This window comes from Anolis carolinensis, chromosome 1 (genome assembly GCF_035594765.1).
Source record: "Anolis carolinensis isolate JA03-04 chromosome 1, rAnoCar3.1.pri, whole genome shotgun sequence".
Taxonomy (NCBI): domain Eukaryota; kingdom Metazoa; phylum Chordata; class Lepidosauria; order Squamata; family Dactyloidae; genus Anolis; species Anolis carolinensis.
Window position 1 is genome coordinate 222338369 of NC_085841.1, and position 17976 is coordinate 222356344.

A 17976-nucleotide genomic window follows, 5' to 3' on the forward strand; every position below is an offset into this window, starting at 1 on the left:
CTTATACTTGAGTCAATAAGGTATCCCAGTTTTTTGTGGTAAAATTAGGTGCCTCGGCTGATATTCGGGTCGGCTTATACTCGAGTATATATGGTACTTCATTTTTGAAGATGCTCACATTCTGTTACAATAGTGACACACACACACACACACACACACACACACACACACACACCTTTGTTAATCACATGTTTAAGCACTCAGTTCTGACATCAGCAGAAGTGACAGGAACTCCTAGCCTGGTGAGGAAGTAATGGCAACAGGCTTGCTTGTATAGAAATGCTATAGCATTATAGAGGATTGGGTTGATCCAGCACCAGTTTGGAATATAATGGATTGGACTGGCTTACTGTCAAAGGTAAGAGGAGAGGGGACATGGCAGTCATATTAAATGTCTATCATGTCCCTCTTAACCTTCTTCTCTCCAAATTAGACATATCCAGCTCCTTAAGCTGCTCCTCATAGACAGTCTCATGTTACTGGACAATTGGTTTTAGGGTCCTTTTTTGGAACTGAATTGTGCTCCTGGAGGTTTCCAGGGGTCTTTTTAAATAAAAGAAATCCCTCCACTTCCCATTTATCTCTTCATTTATGGCAAGAAGCCTTTGGAGTGCAAAAAAAAAATGAATGGGTTGGTCTCTTGCTTTAGGTTCTTTAATTGATTTTGGGATAAAATTATTGAATAATTACTCACTGTGCTAACATCTTAAAACACAATGTTATCTCACTGGCAAACCTGACTGAAAATCTTGGGAGAAGAGCTTTTTTGTAAATTAAATGCTTTCAATTAAAGAAAAGAATATTATTCTACATTATGAAAAGGTATTTGCCCATGTGTTTATTTCTAGTGAGCTGAAGTTTAGATGCAGTACTCTTGACATGAATGAGACAGAAGGATGATTTTGAATCACTACAGTGATTATTAATGTACTTGGAAAAGAGGCAATTAACTGAAGATATCTGTTAATTATAGCATGAATATCATTTGATGACTCAGAAAATAATCTATCTAGGGCAGCAAATTTAAAAACCATTTCCTCCTCTGTCGTGCAGAAAATATTTTTAATGCTACTCACTATATTAAAATAATCTGAACTACAGTTTTATCTATTCTTAAATAGAAACAGGCTATGATGTTTATAGTTTTGTTGCTACCAAAATCCTCAAGTTGTGAACTTCCTTCTCCTTACCAAAAAATAACTAAAAATAAAAGTGAAAATCAACTAATTTTAAAAGGCATTAATTTAAATTTAAAGGACTTTGAGAACGTATGTTACAAAGAGTGTGGAATTATGCTTCCCATCCCATTCTAACTTTCATGCGTTGACCAGTCTTGTATGGGCTGGTTTTTGGATTTGTCAGGTTCATAGTTTTAGAAGAAAACTGTGAGCCCATATCTCTGCGCGTAGGATTTAACAATGGGTCAATACAGCAAACACTATCCTTCTTCCTCTTCTACATCTGAATAGGGCTCACCTTGCACGGGACTGAGGTCATATCCTTTGGGATCTGCATTTAAGTGGTAAAAACATGATTTAAAAGTCATTAGAACTAGAGGCATTGAGAAGCAATGGTGTAATGGAGACCTAACATCATGATAGGTGTCCTAACATCAGGTGATCCTCATAGGACGTGGTCTTCAGACCTTTGTCCAGTTTAGTTACTCTCCTCTGGATGCATTCCATCTTGTCAATATCTCTCAAATTGTGTTGCCCAGAATTGGACACAATATTCCAGGTGAGATGTGGTATATGCCATCATAATCCATCCAATGGATGCCAGCAATGTATTTCTGAAATTTAATAAACAGCAAAGTTTGCAACCTTTTAAGGCACACACTAGTTCAAAATCTTGTTTCACATAACTACCAGGACCTTGATTTCTCCTCTCTCTGCCTACAAAAAATCCAGTGAGGTTAATTTGATGCCTGTCACCTGATTGTTGTGTGTAATGAATTCACTTATGTCTACCTAAGCCACACCATCTGTTCAATGTCACTAGACATTTAATCTTAGAAATTGAATTCATCTTTGCCGTTATAATGATATATAGCTGCCCGCAACCTGTGCAAGGCCATTTTTTTGCTGTCTGACATTAATCATCATCAGTATTTCTGAAGTGGGCACATTTCTGGTCATCTTTCGTTAACAGAAAAAGTTTCCTTCCTGAACATTTTTATCTGTCCAGACCTATTTTATTTTGCAGTATTGAATCTAAATCTGTCACATTATTGTCTGAGCAGGGGAGAATAACAATAATGTCAGTCAATTACACAATTTGCTAACCTGCTCATTTGAGAAGATTCTAATTCCCCAGTTTTTGTTTAATGTATCATAGTCAATCAGTAGATGGCTTGCTTTCAAATGGCCTTTCAGGTAGGAGAGCACCGAGGCTACTGCCTGTTCGGCTCAGCCTAGTATAGTACTTCCACATGCTAAATTCAGCCACATCCACCCCCCAACTGATCATATAGTCTTTGAATCCCCCTCCACTGACATTTTTTGCCTCATGGCTATATCCCTATAGACAAATGTGGAATTAGGACATCAGCACTGAGATCCACTAGAGACCTCCAGAGGTTTCAGTACAGCTTTAATCATTTCACATCTAGCTATGGGTACACAACCACATGCTTCTCTGATCCTGCTCAAATCCCACAAAGCATGGAATGGTAGTGTGCAGGGAGGGTTTCAGATGTTGTAAGATAAGTGGAAGGGGACTTTGGGTGTTATGGATGGAGGAAAAAAGTTCCAAAATCAAATAAGCAGAAATGTAAGGTACATAAGGCTAATTCTGGCATGGCTACAAACAGGTAAACACAACAAATGGAGAGGGGTGGTTATGGCTACTTGCTCTGTTAGGAGCCTGGAATACAGGGAATGTGTGTGACACGTATGAATATAACCATGTGTATTTCATCAATTCAGGTTGAGAACCTTGCCCCCCCCCCCACACACACACACACTACTAGCTCATTACAAAGGCCACAAAGGACTGACGAAATGGGTAAAATGTTCCTCTCTACAGCAAGGTATGATTCCATCATGCATCAAAGAAACTATTGTTTAGCACTATTGTTAAGCTGGGCTTAGCACAGTGGGCTAAACCGCTAGCTGCAGAAAATTCTGTCGATCGAAAGGCATTTCAAGCCCAGGTTGGAGTGAGCACCCGCCATCAGTCGCAGCTCCCTGCCCACCTAGCAGATCGAAAACAGATCTGTGAGTAGATAAATAGGTACCACTTTAAGTGGGGAGGTAATAAAAGGCATCCATAAGAACATACCAGTGATTCGATCAGGAAGACATCTAAGGACGACCAAACTCCTTGGCATGGAGTGACAGCACTCCTCCATGGCCGGAGTTGAGCATAGTCTCCAGAGGCTGTGCTCGACTCCGGCTACGGGGTGTGGGGGTGTGTGCTGTCACTCCATCTTCCATGTCGAGGAGCTTTGTCATCCTTAGGCACCCTCCTGATTGACTCACCGGCATGTCCTTATGGGCGCCTTTATTACATCAGTGATGGTAATCTGGATTGCCTCACTGGTATGGGACTTGGAGGCACTTTTTTACAATGGTTCCATTCTCTTCTGGAGAAGAAAGGCTAGGAAATGGTGCTGAAGGATTCCTGCTGAATTCCTTGGTCATTGGTGTGTGGCTGTCCTCCATGATGTTTTACATTTACAAGAAGTTGCTGGAAGTGTTGCCCAGAGTTCTGGAATCAGATGTCAGATGTCATCAGATGCTGATGATACCTAACTCTATCTCTCCTTGAGTCCCAATATGGGTCAGAGTTCTGTTAGATAATTATAATTATGGATGCATAATCTAGAGTCATGTGAGTGTAATTGGTTTGTGGGCATGATTACTGTGGCTGCTTTGTATTTAGATACAAGAGGCAAATGCAATAGGGGTCCTGTCTTTGCCTGTCATACCAAAAATTGTTCAAAGGAGACGTGGGATTGTCAGTCAGCTGCTTCCCAATTGACAGGAGAATGGACTTGCACCAATTGTAGTGGCTGCTTCTTGGTAGGGATTGGAGGGCCACATGACCTTGTACGGATAACGCCAGCTCTTTGCCTTAGAAATGGAGATGAGCACCAACCCCCAGAGTCAGTCACGACTGGACTTAACGTCAGGGGAAACCTTTTCCTTTACCTATAAAATTTATGTCACCTGTCACCATAGGTTGACCGATGACTTGAAAGCACATACACGCAGAGGATGGATTCCTGAGCTCTCCTATCTTCAGTTCTGTGGATCTTCTCAACAGCAGTAGCACCAAGCAAGATGATCCCATTCACCACTAGTCTCACTTTCAGGGGCAGGGCAGCTGGTATGACTCTCCCACTCAGTCTTTCTTCAGTGCATTCTGAATGGTCTGAAGTTACAGTTCAGGGTAGAGCTGACAAAAAGTGACACCAAATCCAACTTTTGTCTCCATTGGGATGCTGGTCTGGGGATTCCAGGAACTGTAATCCAAAAAAGTACATTTTCCAAGCTCTAGATTTGACACATGACTTTAAAGCCCTTTTTCACAAGCTGAACATTTATGGATTTTTCCTCACAAGAAACAAAAACCAGGAAGTCAGTAAGTTCATAAAAGTCAGTTTGTAGTTGTTGTTTTGTATCTCCCAGTCATTTCTGACTTTTGACAACTCCAGGGTAAACTTATCATAAGATTGTCTCAGCAATGTCTTTTAAAACAGTTTTGCCATTGCCTTTATCTGAGACTGAGAGTGTGTGTGACTTGCCCAGCATGTTTGCATGGCTGAGCAGAGATTCAAACCATTGTCGCTCAGAGTCCTAATCCAATGCTTAAACTGCTATACCATGCTGGTTCTCTACGAAGCTATTTTATTTTTTTATTTTAATCTTACCAGCATGAAACATTTCTTCATGCATGAACTGAAGGGCATTCCTATCTGTCAGTCAGCCTCAACCTTTGCGGCATCCGGAATTCAAGAGCTCTCCCTCTGCGTTCTCTCTCTTTCCCAGGGCAACACACAGAGGTATAATGTGAAATGTGCTCATCACCAAGGTTTGAAAAGAGACTGCATGGTTGCTCTCAGTCATAAGCTTGCTGGTCGGATGACTGTCTTTCCTCCATTGTTCGTTGTTCTTAGAATTTGAGGTTTGTATTGTCTCCGGAAAGTCAAGCAGGATCCACATTCTTCAATTTCTTATAAGACTTTTGCTGTGGACTAAATAATTTTCCAATTTTTTTTTTCGTGTCAGGAGCAACCGGAGTTGCTTCTGGAGTGAGAGAATTGGCCGTCTGCAAGGACGTTGCCCAGGGGACGCCCTGATGTTTTTTTTGATGTTTTACCATCCTTGTGGGAGGCTTCTCTCATGTCTCCGCATGGAGCTGGAGCTGATAGAGGGAGCTCATCCACGCTCTCCCCGGGTGGGATTCGAACCTGGCAGCCTTCAGGTCAGCAACCCAACCTTCAAGTCACAAGGCTTTTATCCCCTAGGCCACCGGAGGCTCCAATTTTCCAATGAAAGATCGTGAGTCTGGCATTAGACCCTCAAAGAGTTGTCATTGGCATGAAGGCTATAGAATAAACCCTTTGGGATTCACATACTGCAATAAATTTTGCAAAAAATAATAACATGAGACATGAATGTTCAAACTAATTCAGTGGAACAATCCCAGACCAAAAGGTGAGGCCAAAACTTGAGGTCTAGTGACAACTCCTTGTAATGTCACTGGGGATAGACTATCATGATGTTACAAGGGTAATGTTACAAGGGGAAGCCCTGAATGAGCTTATTAACCATGGAATATTAAATATCAACCATAATTTCAAAGGACGTGCCATACAAATCACGTTCCAGGCAAGGCTTTTACGCTGAGATTTCTCCCTCTTTCTTTGATGGATGAGGAAAAGAGTCCAGGCCATGAGATGTGGAAACTCTAGTTAAAAGTATTTTTCTACTGTTATGAATCATAATGTAAATATCTGATATGCAGGATGTTTTTTCATTCACTTGACCAAATGTGGCACAAATGCCTGAAACACCCATATTTGAATACTAGTGGGGTTGCGGGGGGATTGATTTTGTCATTTGGGAGTTATTGTTGCTGGGATTTATATTTACATCAAAGAGCATTCTGAACTCCACCAATGATGGAATTGAACTAAACTTGGCATACAGAACTCCCATCACCAACAGAAAATACTGAAAGGGTTTGTGGACATTGTCCTTGAGTTTTGCAGTTGCAATTCACCTACATCCAGAGAGCATTGTGGATTCCAAACAATGATGGATCTGGACCAAACTTGGCACAAATACTCAATGTGCCCAAATTTGGGTAAAATAGACCTTGACATTTGGGACTTGTAGTTGCTGGAATGTATAGTTCACCTACAATCAAAGAGCCCCTTGAACCCCACCAACGATAGAATTGGGCCAAACTTCCCACACAGAGCCCGCATGACCAACAGAAAATACTGTAGTGATTTGGGTTCCTAAGACCATCAGAAATATGTGTTTTTCTGGTGGTCTTTGGCAACTCCTCTGAAACCCTCTCACGACCCCTCCAGGGGTCCCAATTTAAGGTTGATAAATGCTGCTCTATCATATTAAAAATAGTGTTCAGTATTAGCTATTACAGAAATAAAAGTGACACACAGATTGGAACTGCTTACTATTGAATCTAGATCTGGGTGTCATTTCTTCGCTTGTCAGCCCTAAACAAGCCATTCAAAAAAGGCATGCTGCTAATAACTACTGCATTTGGCATCTTGAGTCCAGAGTGTGAAATAATCTAATCAGAGTTTGTCATTGTTCATTATAATATCCATTATAATGATCCCTTTTTGTACAAAGGCATGCTGAAGTGGACTCACTTTGTCTCTCACCTCTGATCCCTTCAGTCTCCTGAGACAGATTTAATTTACACCCCATTCATGAATTAATCTTTTATTTTCCCAATAGCCTTTTTTTGTGAGCAGGAATTATCCTTTCAAATCAGAATACAGGAAATAGTTTCATTTTTTAAGTCTTAAACTATTAACATAAATTGTCAGTTATGTGTTCATTTTAAACATGGAAATGTGACAAGATTTCACATTTTTCCATATTTTTATGTAATCAGAGGGTATTGTTAAAAAGCTGTAGATGAAAACCAGAACTAACCAATCTGATGATTACTTTATATAAGTATCAACATTTGTATCTTTGGCTATTCACAGGGAAAGAAAAAGAAGATTACACATCTTTCTAAAAATATTTCCACTCTCTTGAACAGTATATGTCTCTCTGGTGCTTATAAATTTTAATGGATTGTTTATCAAAAAGTTTATTTTGCTTAATGTCTATAAAAATATTTGTATAATCTGCCTTATAAATTGTGCCTGAGGTATACTAAGCATGAGTATATATCAAGAAATCATGTGAATGTGAGCCAAGTGTAGAAGTGGAATTACTTTTTCATTATCTAAAACCCCTGCCCTCCTTGCTGTGACATCACAATACGTATTTCAAATTTGAGGATCTCAAAAAAAACTTTTACATTTTCTTCAGTTAATTAATTTTCTGCCATCCCATGTTTTCAGATACTTTTATAATGTTTCAGTTTCTCTTTGCTCCTTCCACTTTCCTACTTTTGTCATCAACTTACTTCCAGTTGCAAATTGAGTTCAAAGTGCAAAAGAAGCTTGAGCTCAATTAATTCAGCAAAGGTAAGAGTAGAGTTAGAATCCCTTTCTCCTAGGACTTGTTTACTTACCCCAACCACCATAATGTGAATGGACCACTGACTGTTTTCATGAGACACAGTTTTCAGTGAGTATTGTCGGATTTTCAGTTCTGTGTTTGCCCTACTTTTAGTAAAGTTGGGAAATACACCAGAGATTGCTAAAATCTCCAGAGTATCCTGGGGTTTGGAAAGAGTCTGGACAGTGAGAATGGGTCTGATTTGGACTGATTTAGACTGGATATTAGCATCATTGCTTTTACTCTATGCGCATCAGCCCAGGGGAAGGGAATGGACCAATCCCATGTTGTTACCATCAGTGTTTGTAGCTAGCCACAGACCTCTGTCCAGGTTTCTGGCCATTGTGGACACCTTTGATCTTATCTACTTCTTGCTGATCAGCAGAGGAGCTCCATGGCTAACTGGGAATTATGGCAGTGACACAGAAGAGGTGACAGCACAGCAGATGTTGTCCTTGATCATCGACTACTACTAAATGTGGTCTGCTTAGCTCAATTTTAAAGTCCCCAAAGATTTGGCAAGAGTAAATGTTTTCTTAATGTCACCTAGTGCCTAGTTTTAGGCATTCACACAAATCTGTTGTTCTGTGTTTTACAGTACAGATGCCTCAGCTGTACTTCATAAAAAGAAAAAAAATCTGTTTCACAAGTCTTGCAAATGCTGATTTGTTATCAGTAAATGTTTGATTTGTATACCTGTTTTATATGCCTATATACCTGGGATCATGTAAAACGTTCTCAGGCTGAAAGTGGTTGTGAGTGGAAAAGTTTAAGAAGCTTTGATCTACACAACACACCTGAGATTCATTACAAATGTGTAAAATCCAAGACTGCTTTGGGGCAGATTTACACCAAGTTACTTCAGAAAGTCCATTCTCCATCATTGTTCCCAGACTGTGGAACTCTCTTTTGCTGGAGGTTCAGTTAGCCCTCTCTCTGCTACATTTCCACTGGCAGGAGATGATCTTTTATTTAGGCAGGCTTTGAAAATTTAACTATGGAGCAGTAGTATACATATAAAAAGTGATGAACTGCATTTTTAGTATTTTTCAATTTTGTCATATATTATGTTGCAGTCATCTTTTAAAAACTAATATTGATATTTAATTCTTTTTTTACTTTTTAAAATAAAGTTTTATTTTTGAAATTATTGTAAGCTGCCTCAAATCTCATCCTAGGACAAAGCTGAGATACAAATTCAATAAAAACAAACATATAAATGAAATATTGTAAATTCTGTTTGCTCAGGCATATGTTAACTGCAGCATCCTCTCCTAGCTTATGTGTTCTCCTCATTAGTAACTTTTAAGCTCTTGACCACATACTGATGTTGCTTGGATGCACATGTCCTGGAATCCATCTATGCGATGACGGTGAAGGTATACATTTGTATACTTTGGTTACAGTACTCTTGATGATTGGGAATTGAATACAGATTTCAATGAAAAGCACTGCATTTTAGGTGATGGAGAGTTGATGGTAAAACAAGGTTTAACAATACTGTGACTATATGAAAAACATTGAAATGAATCAGCACTTCTTGGTTAGAAGGAATGCACTCTCTCAACACACAAGAATGCATCTGCACTGTAGAATTAATGCAGTTTGAAATCAGTTTAACTGTCATGACTTAATGTTATAGAATCCTGATAATTGTAGTTGGGTGCCGCACCAGCATCTTTCTATACAGGCACTAAAATTTGGCTTGAAACTGGCTTGATATCAGTGTGACTAGAAAACATTCAACTTAGTGCAATCTCCAACACAAATTCAGCTAGAAACGGTATAATTAAAAAAACTCATCGGAAATTCCGGATTGAGCCATGACGTCCACTGAAGCAGAGCTGAGTATAAATACTGCAGAGCTGTCAATTGAAAAATATATGCACAGCTTTTATGCAGACGGGGCTAACACTGAAGCAGTGTGTGAGAGAAAACCTAGATACACATCTTGGTTTGAATGATAACCAATGCCTTTTCATGGGAACACTCAATTGTTGTCTCTTCCTGCACCTGGCTGCACTCAAGCACAGAGAAGCAGTTTTTTTCAGCAGAATTTAGGAAAAAAGGTTATTGGATTAGCTTGATTTGCTATCAGCAAATTTTGGTGGCCACCATGGAAGCTTACAGTAATACTCTGGTTTCTCTTCAGATCGTATAAATCTTTCACCTTTTACCATGGAAGCTTACAGCCAGTTTAAGGAGTTCCTGTATAGGCACTCCAAAGTGAACCCAATCTGTTAAATCCTGGCTATATAGAAACAGCTTTACACTCCATATTCTTCACCCATTGGGAATTATTCAGAACTCACTTGGACAAGGAGCATATTGATGTAAAGTGCTATTGCTGACCCACAACAAAAACAAGTCACACTAGAATAAAACTAAACTGGCATATTTTATTTCTACAAAATGTATAAATATTTAAAATTTACAGCAGAGTTAACATTTAATAACTGTTACAACATCTGAAATGGTGTAATTCTTGATCTGCAGCCCACTGCTATAAATGTAATAATTATATTTGTGACCTAGACGTTAACTTTAGGAAGGTTCATGAACAATTCCTCAAGCAAAGGCTCTCAGTCTAACACAGGAAATACAAGTCCAAAACTGTAATTTTAAAGGACCACCTTGTATATCTTTTAGGCGTACACTTTAGATGTTTTTTATATACACCTAAAATTGTGGACATGTAACATACTGTATGAACATGCATATCACACAAGTATACCCATCAGAAGACTAGGATTAGCTGTGGCTCCCTCTCTAAGTATACTTGAAACAAACCTGGATTTGCCACCCTGTAATACATAGTATGGCTCAAATGGAGATTGAACACTGATGCTGAGAAGGGGCCCTACTTGTAAAGAAATGTACTTATCCAGATTTTCCAAAAACCTATTGTTCATAGGGAAAATAGACTTCAGTGTACCTGCAACAATGAATTTGGGATTTCAGAAGCATATGTGTATGTCTGAAAAATATTTTACACTGATAATTCACATAACCTAATTCAAAACACATTGCTGGTGTTCATTCAACACCTTGAGATCAAACACTAGCTTATATTGAGTAGGAGTTTAGATGTGGTGTAATCTCACCAGATGTGTTCATACAGTAATAGCAGCAGACTTTTTATCTATTCCATACATCAAAATACAAGAGAAGGTGCATGATGGTTAAGTCAAATACATTTGGAATTTGCAAGCTGTTGCTATCACAATGATTTACAATTCTGATGTCCCATTGAAACTACAAATGTGTTCAAATTTTCCAGTTTATTGTGATGCAGAAGGCTTTAGAAGACAGTGACATTATAAAATTCTATTTCATATGCATCTCTTAGACCAGGAGTGATAATTGTGTTGTCCTCCAGATGTTGCTGGTCTGCAATTGCCACTATTTCTCACTGTTGACTATTTTGGCTATAGCTGATAGTATTTGTAGTTCAACAGCACCTGGGGGGAACATTTTACCCAACCCTGATACGAACTAATACAACCTAATATATAGTTTTACACATAAATATCTTCACCAATATTTGCTTCATCTGAGAATGTATTCAGCATCTACAAATGAGATGCAACTAAAATGTATATGATCAGATACGATCTTCATTATTTTGATGGAAAAGAAAGTAAAACCATAGACCATCTTGGATAGCAATCCAGTACTCATCTCTTTCAACACATTACTGAATTCATTTTCAATTACATAAAAATATAATGTTTGGGTTTCAAGAGTGCAGAAGTACTCTTGAAGATAAAGTGAATACATCATAACTGGCTCAAGTCCTGTTCAAGCACTTTACCTTAATAAGGTGGATCAGGGACAGAGAATTTGTAGCTTTCTAAATATTATCAGACCTCAATTCCCAGCATTCCCCACTATTAGCTGTGTTAGCTAGACTGATGCAAGTTGCAAGTCACTAACATCTTGAGGGGCTGCATGTTTCCCATCCCCAGAGTAGATAAATATGAGAATAAGGGATGTGGCTCATCACAACGTTTGTGCCCCAATGTCCTTGGGTATTCAAGACCCACTTCCCTATGTTGGAATGGCAAAATCTGCAGCGGATTTCCACTCATGTTAGTTTGAATGTAGAAGCTCCACTCAATCAGGAATCCTAGTTTGTTAAGGCTTCTAATCGAAAGTTGTTCAAATGAACTTAGACCTCTTCACGCAACACACAGGGATTGAGAGGATGATGAAAGTCAGTTAAAACAGTTAGTCACGATCAGATATAGAAATCTGCTAGATTCAGGGTCAAAGTTAGCTAGTAGATGTGTCCATGTGAAAGATATGCAATTTAGATGTATTAAATAAATAATCTGTAATGTTATGTACACTTTCTGTTTAATTCATTATTATTGTATTGTATTCTTAAGCTTTTGAGAATACTAGATACAAAATACTGAAATCTAGAGTTCGGATACAGTGTCTGGAGACTGTAGTTAAACAAAGTGGGAGATAAGATGAATAAGGTCTTGCACAGCAACCATAAAGGTCATCTAGAACAGTAGTTCTCAACCTATGAGTCTCCAGGTGTTTTGGCCTATAACTTTCAGAAATCCAAGCCAGTTTACCAGCTGTTAGGATTTCTGGGAGTTGAAGGCCAAAACATGTGGGGTTGAGAATCACTGATCTAGAAGATCACCATATGGAATGCTGACCCAGTGGAACAGAGGTCCATACATTGGTAGCATAGACCTTATTACTTTTACTTAGGTTAATTTGTCTTAAAGCTTCCACACCTAGCCCTCCCTCTTCAAGAAATCATGAGGTTTACAGAGATTAGGTACCTTTCACTGCTTAATATATGCTACTGGGTTGACCTTCATGATATTCATGTCCAAAATAGTCCTCTAGTTTTATATTTGTCATTTAATGACAACAAACAAGAACTGTGGGTTTTTAAACGGTATTTCTGTATATTTTTTAACATTTCAGAAATCCTGAACAGATATTAAGTCCTACAGATGGGGAAATCGAGACAAATCAAGGTGCACTTTTTAATTCTTGGATTGCATTTTGGAGATGCTTTCAAGTCTTTCACTTCCCTCTCAGAACAATTAATTTAAGCTAACTTTTTATTGGTCTTCAAAATTCTGAGCAATAGAACCTCAAGCTAACATTACAGTTTTTTTATAAATAATATCACTTTCATCAATTTGCTGAGGCCATACATCAATACAATAGGAGAAGCCCAGTAGAGACAAAAAGTCCATAATTGCTCTATAGGAGGGACTGGGTGAGCATTTAACACAGCTGTACCTGGCAAAGTTGACATCTTTATTAGAAACAGGTCAAGGTAAACACAGCCATTCACAAGATAGCTCTTTGTCTTGATTCTGCTCATAACTCACCATTGCATCTTCTTCTGATTACTCCAAGTAGGATGAGCTCAACATGGTTATGAAAGATGGCAAGTGGCAGAAGAAGCTTCCAGTAAAAATGAAAAAAAAACTTTAAAAACTTTCTTGCAGTGGGAAAGTATGGAATGCTATAGCTGAATGCCAGGAAAAAAACCCTCAATTCCCCATTAGAAATATCACAAAATTGCACTTTTTAAACTAAAACCTCCAGGAACTCATCCAAAGGTTTCTGAGTTCTGAACAACAAAACTTGAAAACATTGCCTTACCTGAATGGATGTCTTATTTTCTAAGGTCACACAATCAATGCCTTGTAACAACATGATTTGTGCTAGATCCTCTCTGTTCCCTTAATACCATCTTACTATTATTAGCTTCAACTTCATGGCAACATGAAATTTCTACCTCATCATACAATACAATTAAATGTTTCACCTTGTTCAATGGGATTTGTCCCACTGCAGCATTAATGCAGACCAGTTTTGCTGTTGTTTTATTATTCAGAAAGAATACTCTTTAACTTTATGAGAAACATTTCTTTTAAAGGTTGTGAAGCAGTTAGCTCATTGGATTGAAGTTCTTCATGAAGCCTGAATACTGTTTCTGGAGTTACGAAGAGCAATAGGATGGTACTGCACCTCAAAAGATACAGTGGAGTAAGCTATGCCTAAGACGATGAAAGAGATTTTGCTCCTCAAGAAGGCCTCACCTGCACAATGCTTTCGGGCTCAAACCAGCAAATCTAGCAGTAGGATTTAGACTAGAGATGTATTTAGTCTACCCTTGCCTTTGACACTGGGACAACCCATTGAAAATTATGACAGAAGATGTGCTTCTCTGCTTCCTGCATGAGAATGAAACAATAGCATTTCCCCCCAGGAAAAATTCTGCAATGCACAAAATCTGTGCAAAATTAATTTCTATTCTTATCTATCCAGCCTTTCAAAGAACTTTCCCATTGTTCAGACCATGGCTATGATTCAATGGAAACTGAATCTGATCAGACTCCATCAATTATTTTGTTACTCTCAGGTAACACAATGGAAGAAACCTGAAGGCAACCCCCAAGGTGGAAAACTAGTGGATAACCAGCAGCTTCCCTATGTTGTAGTACAAGGAGGCACATTTTGCTAACTGCATTTACCAAAATGTTGCGACAGTACTTAGAATAAAAAAGAACAAAGAGTTTCATTTCCCAGTGCACCTTTCTAAAGTATGCAACTCTGGGATTATAGGACAGACAAAAGAAAATAACTGGACTGCTGTTATGTCTTTTCACCAGGAAAGGTTATGAAATTTGTCAGTCCTTGACAATAAATCCCTAACCTTTATTACTGGGACAATCTTGTGACTAGAAAGACTGAAGTATTGTTTAGGTTAAGAATTCCCAAATTGTGATCTGACCTTCAAACCCTCTGTGACCATGTGTCTTGAGTTTTTGCTGTTTTCCCAATGCCAACACGGGCCAGACTTGGACTCCACTGCAGTTTGTTGGAAAAGTAGACGCAGAACACTGTACTCTAAAAAGCTTGATATTCAAAATATAGCTCAAGCCTATAGCCAACTTAAAATAAAGAGGCCCCAAAAAGGACTTTCAAGGCATCGAGATAACCTCATGTTTGGGAGATTATTCTTACTTAGAGAAAAGGAGAGGCACTTCTCCATAACATTAATACAGGAACAATGAAGTTCTACTAAAGCGTTATCGCCATCACTGCTGACTGTCACTCAAAATCAGGGTTCTTAGCAAAAGCATTATTTTTTCAAGTTCCAGAAAATGTATTGTATGAGGATATGGACTAGCTTATCTTACCTTACTGTCTCCCAATGTTCCCTGAGAATGACAATTTAACCAGTCACGTGAAGAGTATCTAGGTAGCTTGGACTACCAATTTCTACTGACCCTGTATAAGAAAGCTACTAAAGTTAGATCTTTCATTTGGACAACTTGTTCTTGAGATTAGATAAAAATGAAATCCTTGCTTTGCCTCACCTCACACACTATCTAACCAGCAAATGTCACATCGAGCTATCCAAAGGTTATCTGCTTTGCCTTTATTCTTTTCTGTGCCATAGGAATATCTGGTCACAGACTAGGCCATCTGTCTCTGACTTATTTTTCCCCTGCCTTTGAATTGGATTATTGGTCTGTTTATATAGATATTTTGCCACTGACCCTACTAAAGTGTGATACTAAGCTCTCACTCCATACATTTTACTTTCCTAGTACATTGTAATGGTGACTGGATGAGAGAGATGGGGTAATAGGCACATACAAATTCCAGACAGGTAATATTACTAAAGAACAAACCCACATGGCATATTTTATACTCAGGAAGAATGTGTATGCGTATGCTATCTTCTCCCAGCCTGGTGTTGTAATGAAGAGAAACAGGCCCAGACTTTCTTTTGCACCATGATACATTCATACCATTCAGCAGAGTACAATTCCCTTTAAATAGATGAATGTGACATTTGTTAGATAAATAGTATATAAAAGTGAAATATTTTATGCACTTCTAGATCAAATATTATTTATGAATAACCAACATGGAAAATACTGCAGATTCCAAAGTTACAACCAGATAGTTCGCACTGTTTTGCTATATAACTGTCATTCTTTTAAAATAAAATCTTGTTCCTTATTTATATTTTTTTACCAACACTTCTGAGTAAACATGGCCTCCAATGTTGCTAGACTGTAAGCCATTAGTTTATTATACCATAGTTTTAATTAGTTCACTGCTGTTTCAAGTAACTGTTTGCTGTTTCACGCTTGCAAATCTGTTTTAAGTTCATAAACTCTGAAGCCTTATTAATGATTAAAATGTTGACATTTATGAGTGGGGACTGTAGGCATTGTTGATCTGCTCCATACGTCTATAATAGTAAAAGAGATGTTAAGAAAGAAATATTACAAATCAGAAGGGAAATAGGGCCAATTTAAATTGAACTTAAATGTATAGTATAAAACTGCCATATTTTCAAGAGATTCAAAAGAATCTGAATGGCATTATTTTTCACAATGGCTTATACTTTGGCAATGGTATTTGGGGATACTATCAATTCTACTGCATTTAATTAGCTCTCACTGGTATTTTAGTTTTATATCCCATTTGTTAGCAGATCCTTCAATAAGTATTGTTGATTTTACCAAGAAAAAAAAGAATAGTGCCTTCTTCCTGATAATATACATGAAAAACCTCTGTTATGTACAGCAAATTTACTGTCCAGAAATCTGTTCAGCTGAGCCATCCACTGGTTATGGGCAGACTAAAAACCTAATGCTTCCTTTGTTGCCATGACGGACCGGCCAGTACACGCACATCACCTTAATGAAACAAATGATGTAGTCTTTCACAATGCAAGTTAATTTCATAAGGCATTTAACATTGTCACTTTCAAGCAACATTACATGACAGAACCAACAGCAAGCCCACCCCCCCACCCCCAAGATCTTGGAGTTTAGCCTTGTAATGTTTCTCATGAGTCTGATCTCCTTGTGAATATGTCCTGATAACAGTGTATGTCATGGTATATTAAAGCGCTCATGTGTTCAGCTGAATGAGTAAAAAATTTTGAGGGGAAAAAGTGCAAACATGCTTTTAAGCAATTAAAAAAAGTTTTTCCAACAAGTGGGCTCTTAACCAAGCATTCAAAACCTTTCACTTCACCAACAGAAGAGGAATGTATCTCCGTTTGCCTGATGTAAATGAGTGAAGTACAAGTGGTCTAGAACCTTTCAAGGCCTGAGGAAACGCCGCAAGTCTCTCCCTTGGCTTTAGGCACCCAAGGTCATGTTACGGAGCAACCACTGCTGGGACCGGCTTTCGCTGCAATCTTTCATGGTAGGAACCATTTTGTCATCTTCAGTTGGTTCATCGAGACACTGGTTGCTGTTCAAATGTCTCAAGGTAAGCCGCTACAAAACAAAAACAAAAACCAAACACAATCAATCAACATGAGGAAGATGGTTTACATTTTGGACAGTATATGTATTTCTCTAGAAATCACATTCAACATTATTCCTATATGGTCCAGTATTTCTCTTTTTCTCTTCCTGATATGGAAGAGTAATTTCAAAAAAGATCTTAAACTGACTGGAAGCAATGATTGGTCAAAGTTTAGAAATACATTTTGTGCCTATTATAAGGGCACTTCTCAGGCAACCTGGTAAAAATAGTAAGTTCACAAATCTTATTAGAGCAGTGGTTCTCAACCTGTGGATCCCCAGATGTTTTGGCCTTCAACTCCCAGAAATCCTAACAGCTGGTAAACTGCCTGGGATTTCTAGGAGTTGCAGAACAAAACACCTGGGGACCCATAGGTTGAGAATCCCTGTATTAGAGGAACAGTTTATACTCTACCTTTACCACAATCGTCTTCATATCAACCTTTTTCAAAATGTGCCTCCTAGTTCTTTCTGATTTATGCCTACCTAAGGCAAACTTACTATGATATGTTTTTGGCAAGATTTATCCAGAGGAAATTTCTCATTGCCTTCCTGTAAAGCTGAAAAAGTATGACTTGTCCAGTGTCACCAGTACATTTTTATGGCTGAGTACAGATTTGAACTAGTTCAAAGTCCTAGACATTCACAATATCTCCATATTAAATGAATTCAAATGCTATCACAATATTGATAGATCATTTCTTCTTAGAAGAAACACAGGAGAAAATAAGATCTGCCTCTCTGTGGGTTTTAAGGAGCAAATAATAATAATAATAATAATAATAATAATAATAATAATAATAATAATAATAATAATAACAACAACAACAACAACAACAACAACAACAACTTTATTTTTATACCCCGCCTCTATCTCCCCAAAGGGGACTCAGGGCGGCTTACATGGGGCCAAGCCCGAATAAAAA

General features: G+C 38.2%; 1 protein-coding gene across 6 annotated transcripts in view; it reads right to left on the minus strand.

Annotated features, from left to right (window-relative positions):
* Positions 1-10100: 10100 nt before the first annotated feature.
* The window catches only part of galnt13 (polypeptide N-acetylgalactosaminyltransferase 13), a 270709-nt gene continuing 262833 nt past the window's right edge, over positions 10101-17976 (minus strand). For 3 of the 6 annotated variants that reach the window (XM_062965654.1, XM_062965686.1, XM_062965678.1), the window contains one exon: positions 16888-17020. Coding sequence is in view for 1 of the 6 variants with exons in the window: in XM_003225380.4 (XP_003225428.2) it covers positions 16880-17020 (141 nt within the window). In the remaining 5 variants the exon portion in view is untranslated. Of the gene's footprint in view, positions 17021-17976 lie in introns of all 6 variants that reach the window. The other 3 variants (XM_003225380.4, XM_062965663.1, XR_010001363.1) reach the window with 3 other exon arrangements.